Source organism: Scatophagus argus, chromosome 23 (genome assembly GCF_020382885.2).
Source record: "Scatophagus argus isolate fScaArg1 chromosome 23, fScaArg1.pri, whole genome shotgun sequence".
In the NCBI taxonomy this organism is placed as follows: Eukaryota; Metazoa; Chordata; class Actinopteri; family Scatophagidae; genus Scatophagus; species Scatophagus argus.
The window spans coordinates 8,199,042-8,222,211 of record NC_058515.1 but is presented as its reverse complement, the minus strand read 5'-3'; the positions used below and the strand labels follow the sequence as shown (position 1 = coordinate 8,222,211).

At 42.0% G+C, this 23,170-nt stretch overlaps 1 protein-coding gene and 1 long non-coding RNA gene across 14 annotated transcripts in view; one reads left to right on the top strand and one right to left on the bottom strand.

Moving 5' to 3' along the window:
• The window catches only part of LOC124054896 (multiple PDZ domain protein-like), a 41,840-nt gene extending 26,023 nt beyond the window's left edge, over window positions 1-15,817 (top strand). For 3 of the 11 annotated variants that reach the window (XM_046381365.1, XM_046381372.1, XM_046381363.1), the window contains 22 exons: window positions 1,310-1,402; window positions 2,509-2,574; window positions 2,840-2,911; window positions 3,664-3,838; window positions 4,778-4,974; window positions 5,072-5,163; window positions 5,966-6,044; window positions 6,387-6,446; window positions 6,882-6,977; window positions 7,056-7,130; window positions 7,362-7,560; window positions 7,664-7,809; window positions 8,437-8,520; window positions 9,495-9,688; window positions 11,805-11,952; window positions 12,042-12,128; window positions 12,216-12,303; window positions 12,413-12,576; window positions 13,340-13,444; window positions 13,739-13,833; window positions 14,032-14,155; window positions 14,257-15,817. In XM_046381365.1, coding sequence (XP_046237321.1) covers window positions 1,310-1,402; window positions 2,509-2,574; window positions 2,840-2,911; window positions 3,664-3,838; window positions 4,778-4,974; window positions 5,072-5,163; window positions 5,966-6,044; window positions 6,387-6,446; window positions 6,882-6,977; window positions 7,056-7,130; window positions 7,362-7,560; window positions 7,664-7,809; window positions 8,437-8,520; window positions 9,495-9,688; window positions 11,805-11,952; window positions 12,042-12,128; window positions 12,216-12,303; window positions 12,413-12,576; window positions 13,340-13,444; window positions 13,739-13,833; window positions 14,032-14,155; window positions 14,257-14,403 — 2,586 coding nt within the window. In that variant the 3' untranslated portion in view covers window positions 14,404-15,817. The remainder of the gene's footprint in view (window positions 1-1,309; window positions 1,403-2,508; window positions 2,575-2,839; window positions 2,912-3,663; window positions 3,839-4,777; window positions 4,975-5,071; window positions 5,164-5,965; window positions 6,045-6,386; window positions 6,447-6,881; window positions 6,978-7,055; window positions 7,131-7,361; window positions 7,561-7,663; window positions 7,810-8,436; window positions 8,521-9,494; window positions 9,689-11,804; window positions 11,953-12,041; window positions 12,129-12,215; window positions 12,304-12,412; window positions 12,577-13,339; window positions 13,445-13,738; window positions 13,834-14,031; window positions 14,156-14,256) is intronic. The other 8 variants (XM_046381364.1, XM_046381368.1, XM_046381371.1 and 5 more) reach the window with 8 other exon arrangements.
• On the bottom strand, window positions 3,645-14,388 carry LOC124054900. 3 transcript variants are annotated; one of them, XR_006842499.1, is made up of 8 exons: window positions 14,253-14,388; window positions 11,595-11,720; window positions 9,471-9,668; window positions 7,914-8,176; window positions 7,633-7,803; window positions 4,347-4,478; window positions 4,033-4,094; window positions 3,645-3,781 (listed from the first exon to the last, which is right to left on the bottom strand). It is a non-coding gene; the product is annotated as an uncharacterized LOC124054900 (long non-coding RNA). The 3 variants fall into 3 exon arrangements; XR_006842500.1 differs by lacking the exon at window positions 14,253-14,388 and adding an exon at window positions 13,998-14,118; XR_006842501.1 differs by lacking the exon at window positions 4,347-4,478.
• Window positions 15,818-23,170: the final 7,353 nt, after the last annotated feature.

Below are 23,170 nucleotides of genomic sequence, written 5' to 3'. Positions count from 1 at the left end.
GTTTAATACCTTATGTCTCCGTAAGTGTTCACGCCTTATTTTTAAACACATTATGAGTTTCCTCAAACTTGCATCTTTGTTCTTCCACACTGCTTTCCCAGCCTGAGTCAATATATAGGCCGGCCAAATCACCTGTAGAGAAACACGCAACCACTTTCACATGCATGCCACATCACACGCGTCAGGTAATCTGTCTTTCCCCTTTTGTCTCTCTCATGTCTGTTGCATCAGCTATCCATCACACTTAATCTTGGCTTCATTATCTCTCCTGACTCCTCTTCCTTCCTGTCCCACACCGTTTGCTGAGTCTTCTTAACTGCATCTTTGACTTTGACATATGCATAATGTGCAAAATAAAGACAAACTGGAATTGGAGATTCCTTTTGGGAGAGAAAGAACTGAGGGGTTCATTTTAATAACCAGAAATCCGATGCTGTTTTCTATCATAGCATAATGACATGACCCACAGTGATGTTTTCAATCAAAAGGGGTCAGCAAATGGTGATATCAATTTTGTCACTGGTAATTATTTTAGAAAACGTCTCTGCTGAAGGTGTGTTATGCTGACATTCAATACACATCCAGACTAGATTCTTATTGCAATTTAACCATAGAGGTTATTGAAATGTCACCGCTATATCTAATAAAGGAACTCATCAAATAAACAATAGAAAACCAAATGATGAAATCATCCGTAGCTGTGTGGCTGCACGGCTGTCAAAATATAATCCAGTCTGCTTCTACTCAACAAAGTGGAACAGGTAAACATTTAGGGAGAAGACTTCTTTTCAATTTACTGCTGTATAAAGTTACTGATATTGAATTGCAGCTCCACTAAAATTCATAACAATGGACAGAATAGTTTGGGAAATATTCTGATTGAATGATATCTCCAAGTGCTGCAGGCAGGTCAGTAATGTCATTTTTAAATGCAGCCACCTAGAGAGTATAATAGCACATCCTTGCTGTTTCCCTTCAAGTTTCAAATCCTTCTCTTGTAAGCGGTGAATAATCTCAAGGTAGCCTGGAGGAATCTTTGAAACATTATATTTAAAACATTTCTGAAAAAGGGGCTTTGCTCTGATATTTTCTTTTTTTTTAAGTGTAGAGGAAACAGCTGTCCTCCAGGAAGCTGTTTGCTTTAATGGTTATTCATTTAAATAAAACCTGAGGTGCTTTTTTCATCCATGTACTCCCCTTTTTTTTTTCCTTCTGCAAGGCCTCCAATTCAATTTTGTCAGAAAGGCTCCGCCATCAACTTAAATATTCATCGTGTTGTCAGCTTGTTGGTCCTGTGTGTTGCTTTTAGAAGCCGCCCCTGCCCTTTCTGCAGCTAAATAGCCACCGTGGGTCAAGCCTCTTCAGCACTAATCAGCCCTGCTTAGCACCTGCCCTCCCTCAGGTTAGAAAAGTTACCCCGTGTCTGTCTCTGCCTGCTCGTCTATGGATGTCTGTCTTAACTGTCTGACGCGTGTGGAAAATGATGAAATAGAGCCTGCACGTGTGTGTGATTTAACACTTAAAAATAAATTGGCTTCTGCTTTCATGCAGGTTTACCACATCAGGGCGATTCAGTCAGCGTCAAGAATTTGCATTAAAATTTGTATAAATTGTTCCAGATTGCCAACTTTTATTGTCCCTCTTGGTAAACCTCTCATGTCAGACATGAAAAACAATCTAAACTTTTTGTCCTCATTGTCCTTCTGTATACATGCGTGTTGGAAGCCTAATTTGAATCTATACTTTTCCTTCATCCCTTAGCGTGTTGCCTTATTTATATCTCTCCTCCTGTGCTTGGCTATATCCCTCTGTCACACTGAAAAAGTAGTAAAATCATAGCCGAGGCTTTTACTTCGAGTGCATTTTATTTTCCTCCTGTCCCCGGCTTTGAAAGCCCAATTATTCTCAATTATGCCTCAAACATTGTCCCAAGTGAATCGCTGCCAATTTAAACAAGACAGCTTGATACGTCAGTGAGCACTCAACACAAACACTGTTATGTGAAGAGCTATAAACTACAATATCATCTTTTTTTTTTTTGTCAGTATACCAGACTCTCTGGCAAAACCTTTAAAGCTCGATCATTGGGGATAAATGGTCAAGCTTGGATCGGAATGTGCTTCTGGATGAGCTTTTTTTCACTTAACACATCAATGTTTTGGCATGGTTGCATGTGTGTGTGTGTGTGCCTGTGTGTGTATGTGTCTTAGTTTTTAGTATGATTTTGCCAAGTATGAAGTTAGCCGAAGAAAAGTTCTCCTTTATTGAAGAAATGTGGATTTTTCTTCAATTGTAGCATTTAGAAACAGATGGTTTTCCACGATATGCCATATGGTGCACAAGTCCGAGTTTAGCCATTAAGAAAACTTTTTGGAAATGTATTCATATTTATGGGATGACCATCTTATATGATACTGTATCATTTATTATCTTGGGGCACTGAACTGAATATTATGACTTGCTTTCTCATTTGTGAGTGATTTACCTTCTCCTCCGGCTTATACAAAGCAGTCACCAATGACAGACTCCTGTGACGAGAGGACTGCAGCAACGACGAGGGACAGCAAGGACAAGGTCGGCCTTTCAATTACCCTCCACTGACATCTTGTATGAGTGTTTTTCTACTTGTTGTCTCACAGTCAGCTTTCACAAAGCGTAGCTTACTGCAACATGGACCAGGTTTGAAATACACAAATACAAATACTGTAATTCAAATAGATGCGTTCAACTTTCAGCCTTGAACTGAAGGCGAACGTGACACTAGCATATGTCTGTCAGTAGACGTGGGTGTGAAATGTGTTGTCCTCTAAAGTTGTTGCCCTTTGTCTCTTCTCTGTAGGAGGGTGACAGTCACAGTAGACTTTTCCTCCGCCTCTCCCCAACTAACCCTTTCACTCCTACCCCGTTTAAGGTTTGTGGGTCTCTGTGTTGTGCTTTCCACTCTCTGTGTATGCTTGTACAGATATGTTGATGGAAAGCGATGCAGTTCATGTATTGAATACATCTTTGAACATGCTGTACACGCACACACTTGTGTATGTCCTAACATCTCCTCCATCTGTCTGAAATCCTCAGTGCACTTTTGTGAAATCTGAACATGTTGTGATTTTTTTTATTCCGTCTTTTCGTTTCTGTCACTTCCTCTCAGAAATGAACAGAATCGCTTTAATGTTCGACCAAAGGCAGGTTTTGTTTTTACAAAGAACAGCTGAAGTGAAATGTTGCTTTTGGTTCTCGACTCAGCGTACGCACGAACGTCTGATGGACGAATATTTGATTCTAATTTAATAACGTAATTACATCTGTAATAACTTAGTAAACAAATGTAGCATTTTTGACTCGCCAAGCGTGATTTTAAACATCGATGAAAGCATCTGTAAACATCATTTAACCTTAGGCTGTAGCTTAAGTAGCTCCTAGCGTGTATGTGAAACTGCACTTATTTCTTAAAACTAACATGTCCTGGGAAAAGAGAAGAAGCTGTTCATGTAAACCAAGCATATGGCTTCTGTTGATTGTATTGACAGCTCTCATGTGTCTTCCTATCTCTATAACCACTGATATCAAGTTGATTCCAACTTAAACACAAAGATAAAACCTTCACCTTTCTCTTCCTAACTTTCACTAATAAACTATTTTCAAACCCCATCTGTGGCGTGACAGCCGGCGAGGCGTGAAGCAGCAAAGGCATCTCCCACCAGCGCTGTCCTCCTCCTGCCAGTGGTGCCCCATGTGGGAGAGACTGATACAGACACGCTGACAGAGATTCCTGGCAGACCTGCTGAGGTAGAGGAGGAGAACGAGGAGGAGGACGAGGATGAGTTTGGATACAGCTGGAGTGAGTTCAGTTTCTCTTTTCTAAAGGGCACAATTGTAGATTCTGCTAGGAGCAGCAGTAAAATGTCATTGGCATATTGAATTTTGAACTTGCTGACAATAAATAAATCCTTGCATTATACATACCTGAAATTTTCATTTCAATAGAATCAATTAATAAGACGATCAAACTCTGTACTGTGCTGTATTTCCTACCTGCCACTAGAGGTCCTCCCAGTTCCACGCTTGTCCCGCCTGTTCATAAATCCACCCAGAGTCTGCAACAGAAGATAGCGATTCACATGCTTGAGGTTGTCGTCCCTCACCAAATCTGAAGGACTCAGTGTCCCAATTAAGCTATTAGCACCCTGCAGATGTCATATTTAGGATAACCTGACAACTGCAAGGACAACGGGTCACAGTCAGTCACATTCAGCTCAGGCAATCAGCATAAAGGACAGACTTCCACCTTCCCAAACTCCTGGGACTGTGCTGAATATGTGTGTGTGTGTTTGTGTGTGTGTGCGCACCCATCCTGCGGGGATAAGATTGATGAGGTTAGGCCCAGGAAGGTGAGTTGTGGAGATTAGTACAGGACTGATGGTTCAACAATGGCAGGGAGCCCAGAACAACAGGAGCCTACTGGTCTGAATGGTGGCTATCTAACACACCAGAGACAGGAGAGGTGGATGGACAAAGACAGGGAGATCAGAGTGAGAAGAGGAGGGATAACAATAGAGACAAGACTGAGACAAAGAGAAAAAATCAGCAGCCTGACATTTAAAATTCTTAGCATTTGCTTTCCGTGACCATGCATCCTACCAAATCCAAACACCTGCCCCTTTTCAGCGCAACATGACAAGAACCGATATGGAAGCCCAAGCTCAGGACAGATCTGGCACTATTCCGCAGTATTGTCAGCTTACATCTGTCTGCCATGACTTTCACCTGCTTCTTTCAGAGAACGTAATCCAGCGCTATGGCAGCCTCCCAGGTGTCCTACACATGATCGAGCTGGAGAAAGGCAAGACGGGCCTGGGCCTCAGCCTGGCGGGGAACAGGGACCGCTCTCGCATGAGCGTGTTCGTGGTGGGAATAGACCCCAATGGGGCGGCTGGCAGGGACGGACGTATGGTAGTGGGGGATGAGCTGCTGGAGGTAAGATGCGTATTGATTGTGGTTCTCTACTTAATTTGGCATCACTTTTGTTATTTTTCATATGCGTGGGTAATCCCGTATTTTTCCGTCCTCTCAGATCAACGGGCAAGTCCTTTATGGCCACAGTCACCAGAATGCATCCTCCATAATCAAGAGCTCTCCATCTAAAGTCAAAATCATCTTTGTCAGGTATAAAAACACTGTGATCATCATATTAAATCTTCGGCGAACACGTTTACACGGTGAGAGGAACTGCATTTCGTTGTCAGACAAGGCCCGTAATGAAAACCGACACAAGATAATTCAAATGTGTTGTAATACCTTTCAAAATTCAACAGAGGGAGCTATTGTTATTCAACAGAAGGATTCACGAGAAGGTGAAGTGTTGTCGACCATATTCAGGGGAGACTAACATGTTCCTCCTTCTTGCACATGTCAAAAAACATCAGGATTTATTATCTTAAAATTATTGATCTGTCAAACCTTTGAAGACAAATTGTGAATTTTATGTAAATGATATGTAAACTATTTGAAAACCTTAAAGGAAAAACTCATCACTCCAAAAAAAAACAGAGAATTAAATGTGGATGACTGTGAAAAAGCTCCAGAAACAAACAAACAAACAAACAAACATTTCGTTCTTTCTTTGTTTGAAGTAACTGGGAGTTTCATTTTAAGGTTGCAGTTGATTGATGACCAATGGTGCAAGCACATCCTGTGAGAACAAAACTGCGAATGTTCAATTCTTTTGAAGTAACTGCAAAAAATGACTGTACAAGGTACAGAAGTGGGACAAAGAGTCCGACACGTATGACTCTTGACCTCTGAGTAGCCTTTGCCAGGACTACACTGCTTAAACTTATACTTAACTCACATCCCTTTCCTGACCCCCCTGAAAGAGAGGGACTGTGATCAGCACATGTAAATCACAGCTCTGCTGTCACAAAACAGAGGAGCGACTGTTTACGTGAGTTATGACTCTTTGGAACAGGAACACGGAGGCGTTGAAGCAGATGGCTGTGGGACCCGTGAGGGAGCACGAGGGCGACGCAGTGGAGCCCCATGCTGAGGTGGCTATGACCACACACACACACACACACACGCACAGTAAAGACAGTGAAGTCCCAGCTGCTTAAGAAGCAATGAAACACACACTCAAACCATTATTAGTACTTGACTCTGCTCTCATATATTTAGTTTTTACCCTGTATCATTTTCCCAAATGGTTTTCATGTATGTTTGGCTCCTAAAAGTCTGTGTGGTCCTGGAGCTCCCAACCTCCCATGCCTGTGTGTAACTTCCAAGACAACCAAAAACCACAAATAGCGGTGCAGACACACAAACACAGAGTCGACACGACACGCACACAAGTTATAGTTAGTTACTTCATTCTGCTGTCTGTTTCCTCCCAGCTCGAAACAACTCCTGCTAATGGTGACACTTCAAAATACGTGCATCACGTAAAGCTGAAGGTGAGGTACACTGGACTCCCCACCACCACCATCCCATATACACAAAGCACACACAGAATCCTGTTCTTTTGAAATGACTGAAACGAAAGTAATAATAGTGAGAAAGGTGGAAGCGGTGTAATTATGAGGGTGCTGTGCACAAAGAAGTCAGTGGGGTATGACGGAGAAGGAGAGGGAGAGCCCACAGGAGCAGTCAAGTCTGACACGTCGCCAGGAAAGAGAAAAGAGACAGAGCATTGTCAGATAGAAAGATGAATAAACCAAACAACATGCATGGAAGTAGAGCTGTTCCAAAGGGACATGAAGACTCAGTTCTTTTTCTTTTTTCTTGTTTTTTAACCTTTTTGGTGTCTTACTTTCCAGCCATACTGATATTTTCAGTTTTTCACTTGTTGAGGTTTTTTATGTCCTGGTGTTGTTGTTGCTCTCCAACAGGAGGACGGAGGACTTGGCATCACCTTTGAGGAGGGGAACACTGAGAGTGGAGTTGAGATTCAGAGTATATCTGAAGTGAAAGGACACACGGGCAAAGTATGTATTACATACTGCAGCTAAGTGACTTTATTATACGACTGATTTCTAATCAAAATCACGATCTGCTCCATGCAGGAGGGCTGCATGAAACCAGGGGACAAACTCTTAGCAGTGAACGGTGAATCAGTGCTAGGCTACACTGTGGAAAAGGTACACAGCCACTGGAAACAAACTGTAATCAGCAAATGTTTTATTTTTTTAAAAGCCAGGATTTTTTCCCAACGTAATGAAGGTGAAACAGCCTTATTTGTAGTGTTTCAAAAGATCTAAGGATGTGTTTGTCACAGTTGTCATTTTTTTTTAATTTTCATAAAAATTATTCAGACGGTAAGAGTCGTGACGTAAGACTCGAGTCTGATTAGTAATTCTAATTTGTTTTAGGTCAATTCTCTACTGAGAAAAGCTAAAGGTCCAGTGAAGCTAACCTTCTCTACATATGAGACCTCCTCCTCCTCCTTCTCCTCTCCCCAGTCAGCCCTCCAGGACATTGCTGGCTCAGATGGCGTCTTTGCCAGCCTACCAGGCACGGCGAGCGCCACCACGACTACCCTGAGTCAACCAGACGTGGAAACAGGCACGAGTGAGTCCGCTTGCTATTTCAAGATTCGCTCGATGTCTCACATTGAAGTTTAGGACTTCTTAATCGACTAACCGCGTTTCCTCTCTTGCTTCCACTATTTCAGGTCCGAGTCGCTCGTCCACTCCTTCCACTCTGGCCTGCGACCCGGCGACCTGTCCCATCATCCCCGGCTGTGAGACCACCATCGATATCTCCAAGGGCCGCACAGGCCTGGGCCTTAGCATCGTGGGAGGCTGCGACACCCTGCTGGTAGATAACAAAAATGATGAATTTGAATACACTGTAAAGTTGTATTAACTTAAAAAATAGTTTTAGAACTATATTTTTGAATTAAAACCCACAATACCACCCACTTAGAAACTTTGGTGGTGGTACAATCAGGTTGGAAATAGCCGTGGCAGCTCAGGAATGTAGGAAATGATGTTGTCACAGTCTTCGTTGTCCTCTTCGTCCTCCTCCTCTCTTGTTGTCCTCTCCTCAGCCCCATCTATTTTGTCTGCTCAGTCAGGCTTGTGGGAGGACGGCGAGGGGGGGGGTGGCTCTTTGTCTGGCCTCGGCCACTGCAGACAATATCCAGCCCTGGAATGTAACCTCTGAACCCCAAATGACACTCACACTGGAACGCAGAGAAAACACACTTGATGTCAGGAACACACACTCAGAATGAGCATCCAAAATAATGTCTGGCTGCTGTCAAATGTGATTTAAAGAGAAAAATCACACATACACATATTTTTCAAAACCATTCCCTCCTCCAACATGGTATTTGTACAGTTTCTTCAGTTTTTTCCACCACTGTTTACTTTCCTGTATCCTCCCCATTGTCACCTCCCCCTGTTCTGTACTTAATTGCTCTCTTGTTTGCTCCCACTGCAGGGGGCCATCATTATTCATGAAGTCTATGAGGAAGGGGCAGCCTCCAAAGATGGCAGGCTTTGGGCAGGAGATCAGATCTTGGAGGTGAGGTGCTGAACATCACATACGGTCCAGATAAAAGGAGGCTGACCTGAGACCAGCCTATCTGAGGAGTTTTAACATGAAAACTTGAGTTTACGACATTCAGTTGATATGAAAAAAATGTGCGCTAAAGAATCTTATATACGTCTCAAACATAAAAGTAACCACTTGTACGAATCCTCGACTGTATTACGTGAGGAGTATCCCAGCTCAACTTGGTTTTGTCCTCTGTTTGACCTCAGGCTTTGTCACAGAGGGAGGGCCTGGATGGCACTCAGTTTAGTTATGGTAGCTCAATCAGTAGACCTGAACTGAAAGGCACACACGCACACACACACACACCCCTTATGACTCAATTGCCCTCTTCCATTCCTTTCTGTCCCCGAGCCAAGCTGCTGTGTTTAGAAAACAGGGTCAGAGAAGAAAAGTGAAAGGAGCGGTTTCCCAGTCCGCAGCAATGCCGTGAGCTGGGAAAAATCTTTTGCACGTCCATGGCGAAAGCTAATGGGGTATTTCCCCCCTTTAATGTGGCTTAAAAAATATGCTGGACATCAGTCCTTAAACTGACCACTTAAGCTTGTCACAGACTTTTGTGGGAAGGCTGCTTCCCCTTCCATTTAGTGAAATCTAAGCGTTGTAACATCACCCTGTGATTTTCATATTGCAAACCAGTGTTGAAATATCTGAGAAGTTTGGGTTTCCAGAGAGGAAATGTGACCTCAGTGGCTCAAGGAAAATTCAGTTTTAGCTTTAAATTAGCCTGTTAGCACTTTTTATAGTCTGCTGCTCACTCACATTATATCAGGAGCAAAACATTTTAGTATTTATGAACTGAACCCTATGAACCCTAAATCCAGTTCAGCCATAGCCATAGTTCAGTGCATTTCTGGAAATATGAACAATAGATAAGACATTATTTCAACCATATATTGCTGGAGCACACACATACTAACCTCTTTTTTTTTCTCTCGTCGCAGGTGAACGGAATCGACCTGCGTGAAGCCAGTCACGATGAAGCCATCAATGTGCTGCGGCAGACCCCTCAGAGAGTCCGGCTGGTGGTCTACAGGGACGAGGCCCAGTACAAGGAGGAAGACCTGTGGGACTCGTTCACGGTCGAGCTCCACAAGAAGTCTGGCCAGGGCCTGGGACTGAGCATCGTAGGGAGGAGGTGAGAGAGATTTATTGTTAGTGAGAGTGCATGATGCCTAGTGTGGACTTAATGTGCAGCAGGATTTATTACAATGCTGAATGAGCTTTGTGAGCGTATGAAAACAGCTGCTTTTTCATTCGAGTGCTTGCTGTTAGCTTTGCCAGTTGCTTTTCGGGGTCACAAAAAGAATTAGGATATTCAGAATTGCAGTTAATATTATGAGTGGAAATGAATAACCAAGAGTAAGAGTCTAGAGTTTGACAGTAACTATATGAATTTTGTTGTTTTAATGCAGATCGCGGGACCAGAGGTAATCGTTTTTAAAAGTATTCATTAAAATAGCTTGTAGCGTGTAGAAAGTAAGAGAAAAAGAGCTTTTCCAGATCTATAAGACACGCCCATGTAGAAGACTTTTAGTCATGAGTTCCTACCTTGTATTTTTTTTTACCATCCTTAGGCCTTCAGTTTAAAATTGGAAAAGTTAAAGTTCAATTAAAATGATAAAATGTTGTATCTGGTGTGTACAAAATCCTGCTTACCTACCCGTCATGTCTGTTGGGTGGTTTGTCAGAAATAATGCACTCTACGTTGTCACACCTCGCTGTAACACATCATGACTAAACGACGGTTTTCAAATCTTACAGTATGGTTGAACAGCTGGTCATATCACTGGCTGGATTGCTGACACTTTAACACATTCTCCTGATGATTAGCTATCGGATCTTTGTCAGTGGCTTTAGTGGCGATCAGGACTCTGTCAGGGACTTTTGTCCCCATTAGAGCCATTGAGGACGATTTATTAGGACGTGAGATGGCAAAGTCTAGACAACACAGGCTTCTATTCTTGCAATAGCATTTATGGCTGAAGGCACATGTGGGGAAAAGGCCTGCTAAATGTCTGTTGCTGTCAGGTGTGTGTGGAGTTGCGGAGATTGATCTCACCTCTGGGATCACCCTCAGAATGGCTCATACGGGCCATAAATGCATATGCACTGCCAGTTACATATGTGTGAATAACTTTGTTTTGTTTTTTTTTTTAAATTCCTTTTTAAACAACTGCAACCGGCAGATGAACTTTTAATGTAGTTGTAAATCTTTTTCCTCTGTCAGTGGTTTTGCTAGACAAGTGGAAAAGAAACAACTAAAACGCTCAATCAGATGGAAAAGGCAGAGACAGAGACAGCCCAAAACCCTCGGCTAAAACGGAAAGTGCAAGCTAGCAGTTAGTGGTGAGGAGCTGTGACAGCCAAGTGTCTCTGGCGCTGGGGACTGAGCGGGATAGAGTTGCTTCTCCTCGCAGCTTCGGCTTGTGTTGGTTTTATCCACGTGGAGATTGGCACGTCAGATATGCGGAGTCCGCGGCAGAGATGCGCTTCATCCTCTCTGCATTCAACTTCATTTCCAAGATGTTGAAAGCAATCAGAGATGTGCTGACCACGCTGACCTTTCCTTTGACACCAATATTTTCATTTGGGTTTATCTCTCACTTTTTTGGCTGATAATAGAGCCTCTAAACCCACATTTGGTCAAAGGGGTAAAAGCATGGGGAGGAGCTGAGGTGGTACAAACAGGTTTCAGTCACCACAGCTGACTCTGGAAGGGGTGGACATCTGTCAGTAAAGCAAACCAGCCTCAAGACAAGCTGCTCAGAAAGGCTTAATATCTACTTGGTGAAGGATTAGTATTAAAACCAAAATCCACTAATTAGAGAATACGAATGAACTCCAACTGACAAAACGTACAAAAGAATTAAAAAGACTAACACTAGAATGTTTTTAATTTTCTGTGATCGTTTCTCACTTTTGGTGCCTGACTGCAACATGATCACCAGTGCGCGTATGCAGGATTCAAGATGGAAAACACATCTATTGAGGTCACAGTTGGGGGCTAAACACGTTCTTTGCTATTAAATATTCCATCTTACCAGCTGTTTGTCTGCCGCTTTCCGAGGAGCATAAGCCACATTTGCGCAGAGGCCCACTGGAAAAATATGAAATTGCTGGATCGATAGTTGGACCATTAGTCAGCGGCATGAAACGATGAAGGTCATCTAGCAGAGAAACATACAGCGTGACTCTTGTTAACTTAAAGACAAATATGGTAATAACGTCACTGCTGTGTTATTATCCATCAGGAATGACACGGGAGTATTTGTATCCGATATTGTGAAAGGAGGTTTGGTGGACACCGATGGACGACTGATGCAGGGCGACCAGATCCTGTCGGTCAATGGTGAGGATGTCAGGTCGGCCACTCAGGAAGCCACGGCCGCACTACTCAAGGTACATCTGCCCCTCAGGACGACGAATGGCAAGTCGGCTTTAAGCTGCGTCGGATGACTACATTAAGAATAATGTGCCTTGTGTTGCAGTGCTGTGTGGGGCCTATAAAACTGGAAGTCGGGAGGTTTAAGGCAGGACCCTTCCACTCTGAAAGAAGGCTGTCTCAAAGTAGTCAGGTAATTTACCGCAACTATGAATGCTGAACTGGGGTCACTGTCATCTAGACCTTGAAAACAATAAAACACTGGATGTCTTTGTTTCAGATAAGTGAAACAGGCAGCTCCAAGGTGGCCTCTCAGTCTTGTGCAGACTCTGGAAACCTTCCTGATGACCCGGACAAGAGCGCAGATCGTAATTATCCTCAGAACTCGTATTAGTTCAGGAAGCATGTGAGTTAGGCAGCCATAGGAAAAATGTAAACAGAGGACAAGGCATTGTAACACGCTTGGCTTCTTTACAGCTCCAGAGCATCAGGACATCAGAACAGTTGAGTTCACTAAAGGCCCCAATGATTCTCTGGGTATCAGCATAGCAGGCGGCGTGGGGAGCCCTCTGGGTGACATTCCCATCTTTATCGCCATGATGAATCCCGTGGGCGTGGCTGCTCAGACCCAGAAGCTAAAGGTACCGGATTTACGCTCCCTCTCAGTAACCTTTGTTCAGCTTCCAGTAGAATACAAATTATGCACACCAGCAGTTTTTGTGTGGGATTTAATGTGAATTTCACTTACTTACACTCATGTTATTTGCTCTAACTTTTCTCCATTTGTGAATCTCAAATCCTCCGAAAGGTCAAGAGCCTACAGCCTTTAGCAGTGGCCTTCGCGGTTAAACGACAATCGTGGCTCTGTGTGATGCAGACCGGAGGAGGACAATAGCCATTGCTAACATGGATAATAAATCTCCCACTCCTGCATTCAGATCATTAAGCCTACAGAAGGGCTCATTGAAATGAATAGGGGGGATCGTGAATAGTATATTCACGCTGCTTTATCTTTTTAGTCAGAATGAGAGATGACAACGCTGCATAATGGAATTACTCAGCTGAACACGAGCATAGTTTTGCTTTTGTACGGTGCAGTGAATTAAATTTTCAAATAGTATTAGTCAGTGTCTCTCATTCTGTTATCATGCAGTAACTCCTGACTTTGCCAAGTAACACTGAAGTCATAGAACTCACTTAACAGCATGCCTGCAAAGCTTTTAAAAGTGGTGCTGATGTGATGATAGTATTCATACTGGTTTCAGGAAAGCTTCTGAGAGTGCAGGCCACAGAAACAAGTTCTAACTCAAACACTGATCCGCATCTGTTTCCAAACTTTTCACAGCTGAAGTTGTTCTCCTCTTATGTATCCTTTTAAATTGTACTAAACTCTCACTTTAATAGATTGGGGACCGCATTGTCAGTATCTGTGGAACTTCTGCTGAAGGCATGAGCCACTCACAGGCTGTCGCTCTGCTCAAGAACGCCACAGGCGCAATACAGCTGCAGGTCGAAAACACACACACACACACACACACACACATAAACTTGTTCTCTCACCCTTTGTTTTCTTATTAGATAAATCCACAGACACAGTTAGGTAATCTGCAGCTGAACATGTACTGTATTCTTTACTTTATCTGTGTACAAAGTTTTCACCTGAAGAAAGAACAGTCCAAGGCTGCCAGCGGCCGACTTTGAAGTACCATAAAATTTGTTAACCCCATTCAGCACCACCACTATGCTATCAGTCTATCTGGGGCAAGTCTAGCATACCATAAAAGTGTTTTTGTGCACCCACAGGTGGTTGCGGGCGGCGACACCACCGTGACAGGTCCCTCTCAGGATCAGGTAGCTGGAGGTTTAACACCCAGCTGCATCTTCCAGGATGACCTCGGGTACAACACTTTAATCTTCGGATATTAGAGGAGAGGATGTTTCATTCCTTTTTCTATGTCAAGGGGAGGATCACTGACAATTTTTAGTTATGTTGGGGAGGGCTATGCTTTTTCTGAAAAATTTAACCATGAACTTCAACCCCCTCCCACACTCTGATCATTACCGTAAAGTCTGTAACTGTCTCTGTCTTCCATCAGCCCACCTCAGTACAAGAGCATCACTCTTGGAAGAGGACCAGACGGACTGGGTTTCAGTATAGTCGGAGGGTACGGCAGCCCACACGGAGACTTGCCGATCTATGTGAAGACAGTTTTTGGAAAGGCAAGTTTGGCAAATTGCTCAGTTTTACATTTGCAGAGCTGACATAATTGTGTGTTATTGATCAAAACTCTTAATTTGTTTGCGTGTGTGTGCGTACTTAGGGGGCAGCAGCAGAAGACGGCCGTCTGAAGAGAGGAGACCAAATCATGGCCGTTAATGGGCAGAGTCTGGAGGGCGTCACGCACGAAGAAGCCGTCGGCATCCTAAAGAGGACCAAGGGAACTGTCACGCTCACTGTGCTGTCATAGACACACATCTGCGAACACCTACAAACACACATACGCACACTATTTTCACTACTTCTCCTAAGACTGAAACTTTAAAGCAACAACACACCTTGCAGGTGTGACCAGCAATATTTCACAACTAGAAGATTGTACTAAAATCGCCCGATGTTCACCTGTGAAAATACACACATGTGAAGCATGAACAGCCATACACTGATTATCATGAAGAAGTTTATAGCTCAATGTAGCTTTTGACACTGTGATCCACGCGAGCCTGCTGCAAATAGATTTATATATGTGTCACGATAAAGAGCTTATATCACTGAAACAGTCTCCCAAAACAGTATGTAAAGTAGTACATGAATTAATAAGCTGTAAATAGTATTGGAAACAGCAGGTCAACTCACTTACATTCCATGGTTCTGGTATGAAGTATTCACTGAATGTTATGGATCAGGTATTTCACTGTTTCCTGTAATGAAATCAATGGATTGTGAGATCGTTCATTTCAGGAATATTTCAGATGGCATTCCAAAACAGTATGAGAATATTTCTATAAAATAGAGGCCAATTTTTTAAAGTTTGTTTTACAGTCTGCAGTCTACTAATAGGGATGACGATAACTAAATAAATTCAGAGCGTGAAACAGCATGAATACACCCTTGAGGCAGTTAGCAGGAGCAGGATATAGCCGTTGTACTGGCTGTTATTGGCCAATATTTACATTGCACTGTCACTGGCAAATCATGCTGATTTTCCTGAAAGAGTGATGCTGCTGTAACTGGTGTTAATCAAATTATTGTGAAGTCACTATTGTTTTGGTAGAAGGGGCTGAGAGAGCATTTTTAAGTGCTGAAGAAGACGAGAGGTCTGACATTGTAAATACGAAATGTGTTAACACCTCCATGAAGTGAAAGATGTGAAATCCTTGATGTTGTGGTCCTTAAACTAAAAAGTGTGGTGAGTGCACACTTGACGAGATGAGGAATGAGGAATTTTGTGTGTGTGTGTGTGTGAGAGTGAGTGTGTGTGAATTTATTCACTGAAATATAGTGCTGCTAAAGCCAATATAAATTAGGAATATTTTGTCACAGTATTTGGATTTTTTAAAGTATTGATTAACGTTCACTTCATGAAAATGCACAGAAAAACAAATGACCTGCTATCTTGGTTGGAAAAGACAAGTGGTTCTTCCACCACAAGTGTTTTTACTTGTCAAAAATGACCTGAGCTCATTTTGACCTTATTATTTACTCAAAACAAAGTCATGTAGTGTGTAGTTTGTGAAGTCATTAGGGCACGTGTTGTGTGGTCTAGTTTCAGAAAGTTGTCTGTTCTCTGTCTTATCACCTTAAATATGTGGCTCTAGTACTGTCAATGTGACAGTATTGAATTTATTCACACTGAATTAAATAAAAGTGACCTTTGGATTCAATATGTTCCACTTTTGCGTTGCCTTGTATTGTATTGCACTGTGTTTGCCTAAAGCAGACAGCATTCATATTTTAGCATCATTCTCTTAACAACAGTTGTCCAACATCTGAATTAAAGTACATAACAAAGTACACTAAGAAAACGAGCTTGTTAAATTTCACCAGTGGCTATGTAAAAATATGGTGTTTTCTATGAATGATAGCAGTAAACGGTATGAAATATAGTGCAACATCCCAAGCACACCAGCAGTAAGTCAATCTAAGTGCTCCTTACTGAGCGCTTGGGTTATTGTGCCGTATTCACATCTGCCATACATAACTTAGATACATTTTCTATCCGCGAGATAAAAGCAATTTACTGACACGGGAGGTCACGTTTAAATGAAAGGTGAATGGAGCTAAATCAGAAGCTACAACAAGTTGAAATGAAACGTCCATGAACAAAGATTTATAGATAAAGAATAACACAGCCATGTGGAACAGCGGGTCTGGTCTTGCTTGAATAGAGTCTCTGTTGACACTTCATAAAGCCTGGACAGAGAGAGACAGAGCTCTACATTAATATAAAGCACAGCTGCTTCACAGTCTGTCACATGGCTTGCGTTGAGTTCTATGAAAAAAAAGTCAATTTCTTGAATCGGTTCAGAGCAAACACGGGGGCTGCCAATTAATACATGAGTCACACAAGACCTTTGAAGTCCTTTATCTAATGGATAAGATTCATTTGAACATTGTGCTTCATTAGAAGCTCAACAGTTGGGTGACTCCTTCACCCTGGGGTCAAGACCCAACACAGTTACCTCCAGCTGCTGCTAGCTAAACCACAAGCTAGCTAACGGCTGCACTCGACAGCTGAGCTCTCTTCGAGCACCTGTTGTTTCAATGACCCCCAGAGGGTTTACAGGTCGCCCAGCCTCCCTCCAGGCTCTGGAGACGCTGGCTGGCTTACGTAAGGTTTTTCTGCACATGCCTTTTTAGATGTGAGATCATATGTTGCCATCATGTCACGGTTGGCTTGGATGTGGGCAAATGGTGTAACATTTCCGCAACAATGGCGCCAAAGCTAAATCACTTTAAAGGACCAAATTATCAAGAATCCGTCAGAGCTCGAGCTACATTTTCAAGGGATTTTCCCATGAACAGGACTTCCTCTTTTGACATAAACAAGAGCTACAACAAAGACACTTTTTATGTTGCACACAAAAAGTCAACTGCATAACTAATGCATTTGACCTCGAAGTTTCCGCCTGTTCAAACATTTAAGAACTCAATGTTATCATGACTCATGCTGGCTCCACTGACTATCAAGAGGTGAAGCAACAGAAACCTGTAGATGATGATTGGGTTACAATGATCGAGCACACATTCGTAATGGAAAACAATCAAGTTGTTCGGTTTTATAAGGACAAGGTGATGGAGATCATTTGTATCAGTCAAGTCAGTCAGTCAGTATCAGATTTTGTTTGGTCTATGAGGTAGAGAATTTCTTTCAACTGCAATAATTTATCATTAGTTTTATTATCTGAGAAATTTGTCCATGTGAGCTACGCATGCATTCGAGATATGTCGGTTTCTGTCATCCGTTACAACGAAATTGGTGTAATTATAATGCTTTGATCAATGTTCAATAATGTATCATCAGCACAAGAGAAGCAGAGCACTGATGTCATGCTTGTATTGGCTAATTGGCATGAGATGTTTCTGATATGTTTCACAACCACTGGCTCATTCATATTTGCTGCTGCAGCTTCCTTCAATACCCAACCTCCTCTTCATCTAATTGTTGAAAACTGGCAGCTCACAGAGGCAAGCTGTCACTTGAAAATATTTTTACAAGAGCCAACATTTTTGTTTGTTTGCTTGTTTTAACAAGTGGTAAAAATCATTTTGCCATTAAACCTGCCCTGATACGTCAGGGCAGGTTTAATGTGTTCACAGAGAACACATGCATCTGTGAGCAGACATGCTTGATTAATCAACATTCATCTCCCAAATACCTGATCTGCCTTGTGGGCTCTTGAGCGTCATGGAAAAGAGTCTGCTATCTTTTGCATGAATTGAATGCCTCCTTTACACAGTGAGTGTCGTTAGAACAGAGGCTCTTGAAAGGTCATCTTTCTCAGCCTGCCTTCACAATGAATCGCTCATGCATACAGAAACTAGCAAACATAATTAAATTTCCACTGCGGCAGTGCTGTGAAATTGCCACTCGATGAACGTGGCTGTTCTTTCTCTTTGACAGCTTTGAAGGAAGGAGCTAGTCGAGAAGGTTTCTGAGGCAATCATTTGACTCTGTTACCTAAGTCTTTACTTTGCAGTCAAATAGATTAGCATCGGAGGTGTGTACAATCATCAGTGCTGTTTGAGTCAGCAGACAGTTCATCCTCTCAGCACAATGGGGTATCTACAGTTAAACTGAGTGGTGATTGTTGGTAACAACAGAATCTGGAGACAAACATGACAAATGCCAAGAACATTTATCTCATTCAACATTTTTATCTTGAGAGGAAGTGACTCATTATCCAAGTTTAACGCTTTTATTCGATTAATATCATTGAACTTTATTGACGTAACGATTATTAAACACAAACAATGAGTTGAAACCCTAACCGATATATTACTGACTGATAAATATGTCATGCAATTGCTGGTAGAATTATTAGGTAGTAAGACAAGAAATGGGAAATTTTATCCACTCCTGCTTATGTGGCGCTTTCATTTGTTTATTTCACATTTACATATCTCCTTCTGGTGTCTTATTTCCAGACCAAACCAAGAGGTGTATAACTACCTTCACTTATTTAGATGGGAACAATTATATTTTTCTGAGTCAACAGTTAAGACACAAATGAACACATGCTTTCATTTTCTCCTGAACCCAAAATGATGCCAGCATCATACTTTGCAAGCAGGAAGCTGGATGCTATCATGATTTACAGTGGGGTTTTCCTCATTACAAGCTAAAGCTCAGCGTACAATCTTGCGTTTGTGTTAAAATAGAGTTGGGAGTTAACCAAGGCAGGGGTGACATCATGCAAGATCGGATTTCCACTTCACCTTTGGTGTGTTTGCACAAAGCGGAGTGTGAAGGCTGAGGATCGTGTTTACACAGACAACAGAGCACATGTTCACCAAACACTGACATTAAATGTTTGGCGTTAAACCTTTAACTGATGTTATTACACGTTAGCAATACAAACAGTAGAGTCAGCTCAGACAGGACAGTTTTTAATAACCCATCTCATACAGTAAACTATAGTTTATCTGTGTCTGACCTCTGTCTGATAACAGGAAGCGACTGCACCATAAGGCTTGTCTTAAACACACCTTGCGTGTTTCTCTTGGTATGTTTGCATTTCAGTTACAGCTTCAAATTACATCACCGCAGCTGAAGCCTGATAAGGCAGAGTGTGTAATCATCATTTTATGAGCTGTGTGTAAAGTAATGCATTGACACAGTCACTGGGAAATGTTTGCAGAGCAGAGGGTAGGATCACCTACGTTTGCCTCTGCGAGGTACACATGTCTGACCTTGCAGAAGAACATGACTGCAGGGCTGTTGAACCAGCATTCAAAGTATCATTCCCTCATGCTAATACAGATCACATATTTAACTCAGCATGTTATGAGGACATAGTCCATGAACTCCTGCTGTTATGAGCTTAAAAAAAAAAAAAAAAGACTGAAGCCATGCCAGCTGCTCGAGGCCTAGGCACAGCGGTGCTTTGAGCTAAATGCTAACATCATCAACATGCCTACAATGAAAGTGCTAATTCTAATCAGGTACAAGTTTACCATCACCATCTTCAGTGGTTGTTCAGACCAAAAATAGCCCTGCATTAAAACATATTAAAGGTGATGGACCAACTGACAGACTGATGCAGCTAAAACACACAATAATGAAGATCTGGCAAACACACTGTTCTACATTCATTAGTAGCCTGTATTGACTGCCATCCCTCTGCACTGCCGGTTTAAAAAAGGCCTCCTATTGATTTTAAGGCAGGGTGGAAAAATGAGCCAGTGTTGAAAGCCCATTTTTGCCCGCGGCCCTTGCTGCTGTTTGAGCACATTTTCCGTCTTTGTTCAGCAAACCTGCCCATGCCGTTACATAGAAATGAGTGTCAAATTAAATGACGTACCATAAATAACCTTTTTCTTAAAGTGCTACTTGCTCAGGCTTCAGCTTGGAGGTCTGATGTTAATTCACGCCAAGCACTCTTAAATTCTGAGGACGACATTTTTAGAGCCCCCTGTTATCAAGCCGCCAGCCCAGGCTTTAACCCCTATTTAAGATTGGGTTACAATTGCTGTGAATTTTTAGCATGATGGAAGGGTGAGCCATACGTCATCTGGAGCTGTCAGCCCCTTGAGAAATGAGAAAATTCATAGTTCATAGGTCATATTCTGTTGTCCCAGAGAACTTTCTGCAGTCTTAGGTCTGTTTTTTTTAATCATGAAAGCATAAAAACACTATCTCACCTTAAGCTATAATTGTAATTATACTGTAACAAAGGTTTGATAAAGTCATAAACTGAGTCTATGAGGATTTATTGAGTCTGAAGGTATACTTGCAGCTTTTTTGCTTCTCTATCATTATCATGTGTTGAGTAGCAGTTCAGCGATGGCTTGATGATCCTAAATAATACTGCTAAGCTGTAATGATGAGATTTTGAGGACATTCTTGCAAGGTTACATTCTCAGACACAACCATAAATAGTAAAAAGGGTTTGGCCCTAACAGTAAGGTTCCCACAGTTTGAGGAAGCCCTAAAACTGCTTATTTGAACAAAGTGGTGATGTAATTTAGCCCAAGTTAAGTTTTAGCCAGTTGACAAGCTGTAAACAACATGCAGTGCATGAACTGTGCAAGAACAAGTTTCACGAAAGCGTCACGAGGGAGGAACTGCTTAAAAATGCATTGCAAGTTTTTAAAGAATCACAGGTATGAAGCTCAAAGAATGTCTAAATTCAAATGTCACTTTAAACAAGACTTTTTTTTCTTTTTATCCAACAGCAGTAATAAATGAAGCTGTTCTGTGGCAAAACATGACACTGCTGTGACAGTACTTAAGGTGCTGCACTTTATATCCAGCTCTGCTTGATTTACGAGGACTTCCATTTGCCTCTAAACGAGACCGCTGCAGGCTTTAGGCAGACCTCAGCAGAGCTTTAAAACATGTTTATTTGACCCTGACCAGGTTAGTGTATTCCGGTGCTTCAGGTCTTGTGTCTTGTTGCTGCTAAAGTGTTTGGAGCCACTGCACATTGTTCCTTTTCATCAAGATCACAGATGCCAGATAGCTCTTTTGGGTGACTGGTTTTTTACTTCCTGAGTGAATTCCAGGCTTTAAACAGATGCAAGCATGTCCTCCAGTCATTGTAAAATCAGACAGAACAGAAACGTGTCTCACAAGCTTTCAGCTTCCCTACTGCCATCAAGTCAATGCAAATTAAAAGAAACCGCCATGGTGACACTCAGACTGGATTGATGGCTATCTGATAAGACTCTGGTGCCATTGTCACATTAGTAATAAAGAAAGAAATGCAACTGGGTGACAATGTTGTATGTTTCCTGAAGATAAAAACAAATGCTTGAGTCTGGCTTATTCTGCAAAAGCATCTTAGGGAAAATATTTTTAAGGAGTATCACAATTACATTCATGTGCATCTGTTTTACGCCATCGCAAAATGCTAATGCAAAAATAGCTGTTTCTCTCAAGACCAGATGACAGTCGTTTCGAAACAATTAATGCCCTTCAGCCACTTACGAAGCGCTCCAAGCTGGTCGCTTGAGAGCATATTCACTAGACCTGAGAAGGTAAAGAGACCTCACGGGTGTCAGCAGCCAACACAAGGCATCCATCATGCTAAAGCTGTAGGGTATTCAAAGAAAAACTTTCCGTCAGAGCTGCATAAACCTGTTATTTGGAAGCAGTCAAGCTGATTTATGCACCCTGGATATGTTGTTATGTTGAACCAGTTTCAGGCGAATCAAATGACAGTGGCGTCGCCATTCATCATCGTTTACAACAATAAAATGGGATTATCTTTAGCTAAATTGCTACCTTGCTTGGAATATTCATTTAATGACTTCTAGGATTAAAAATGCAGCCATCGGCCCAGTCAGAGTTGTTGTTGTGAAAATAATAGTCAGCACATTTTTGGTTTTTAACAGGCACAGAAAGTGAGCTGCCAACAGGCATGGCTGCAGGGCCTTGCTAACACATGACATCATTAGCAAACTCTTTCACATGATTTGACAGGCTTTAATTCACCTTGGCAAGGTCATCGACTTGCACTCACATCCTGTTGTATGTGCGGAAAGAATAGACTGCCACAGATATCCTGTTATTTTCTATGCTTTAAAGATCAGTGCACTTATTTCTTCAAAGTGCAATCACTGTATTGCATCATCATTCATCATATAAAGAAAACACAGAGCGTGACTGTCACCAAAACTTGTGAAGATTTCAAAGACAGTTTTGCTTTTGGTTTTCAGTCATATTTGACTTTTGGATAGAAAAAAGAAAAATGACTGAGAAGAATCCGATCACTCCAAACAGTAAACTTGTCACAATTTGATGTTGAGGAATGAGCATTTCTTTCAGTAACGGATTGTGATTTGCATAATGGCTTGTCTTTAGGGTTGTGTGAACAGAATGGGTAAATCTCATCTTTTTTCATGTAAATGAAAACAAGCCCAGAGACGATTCTTCATTGTATTTCAAATCATTTAGCTCCAGTTCAATCAGCATCCAAAAAATGCCTTTTGTTCAGCTCCTTTGACTGGTAAGGTAGGAATTTTGCATCAATTTAACAGTCAACTAAATGCACAAAATGCTTGGTTCTCAGTGATAAACTAAATCAAGCTGTATGCATTTGTTTTGCACAGAAAACAGATCTAGAAAACTACACTGTATACATGCCGAAGTAACCTCCACATGATGTACGACTAACCCGGACTAAACATTTATAGTGCTACAAAATATTATCATCTGGAGATGGAATGTCAACATCCATACAACAACAGAGAAAGGGTTTTTTGTTGTTGTTGCAGCCATGCATTTATCCTCCCACTGTATTCAGAAGTGGGCTGTCATGGAATCCCTGCTATGTTGCATTGTTTGCCAAGATCCTGAGATTCCCAATGAATTTCAACTCCCAACACTTCAGAAAGAAAGAACTAGCAGCTTTTATCCATCCATTTTCTATACCGCTTATCCGTCAGGGTCGCGGGGGGGCTGGAGCCTATCCCAGCTGACTACGGGCGAGAGGTGGGGTACATCCTGGACTGGTCGCCAGTCAATCGCAGGGCCAACACACAAAGACAAACAACCACACACTCCCACAATA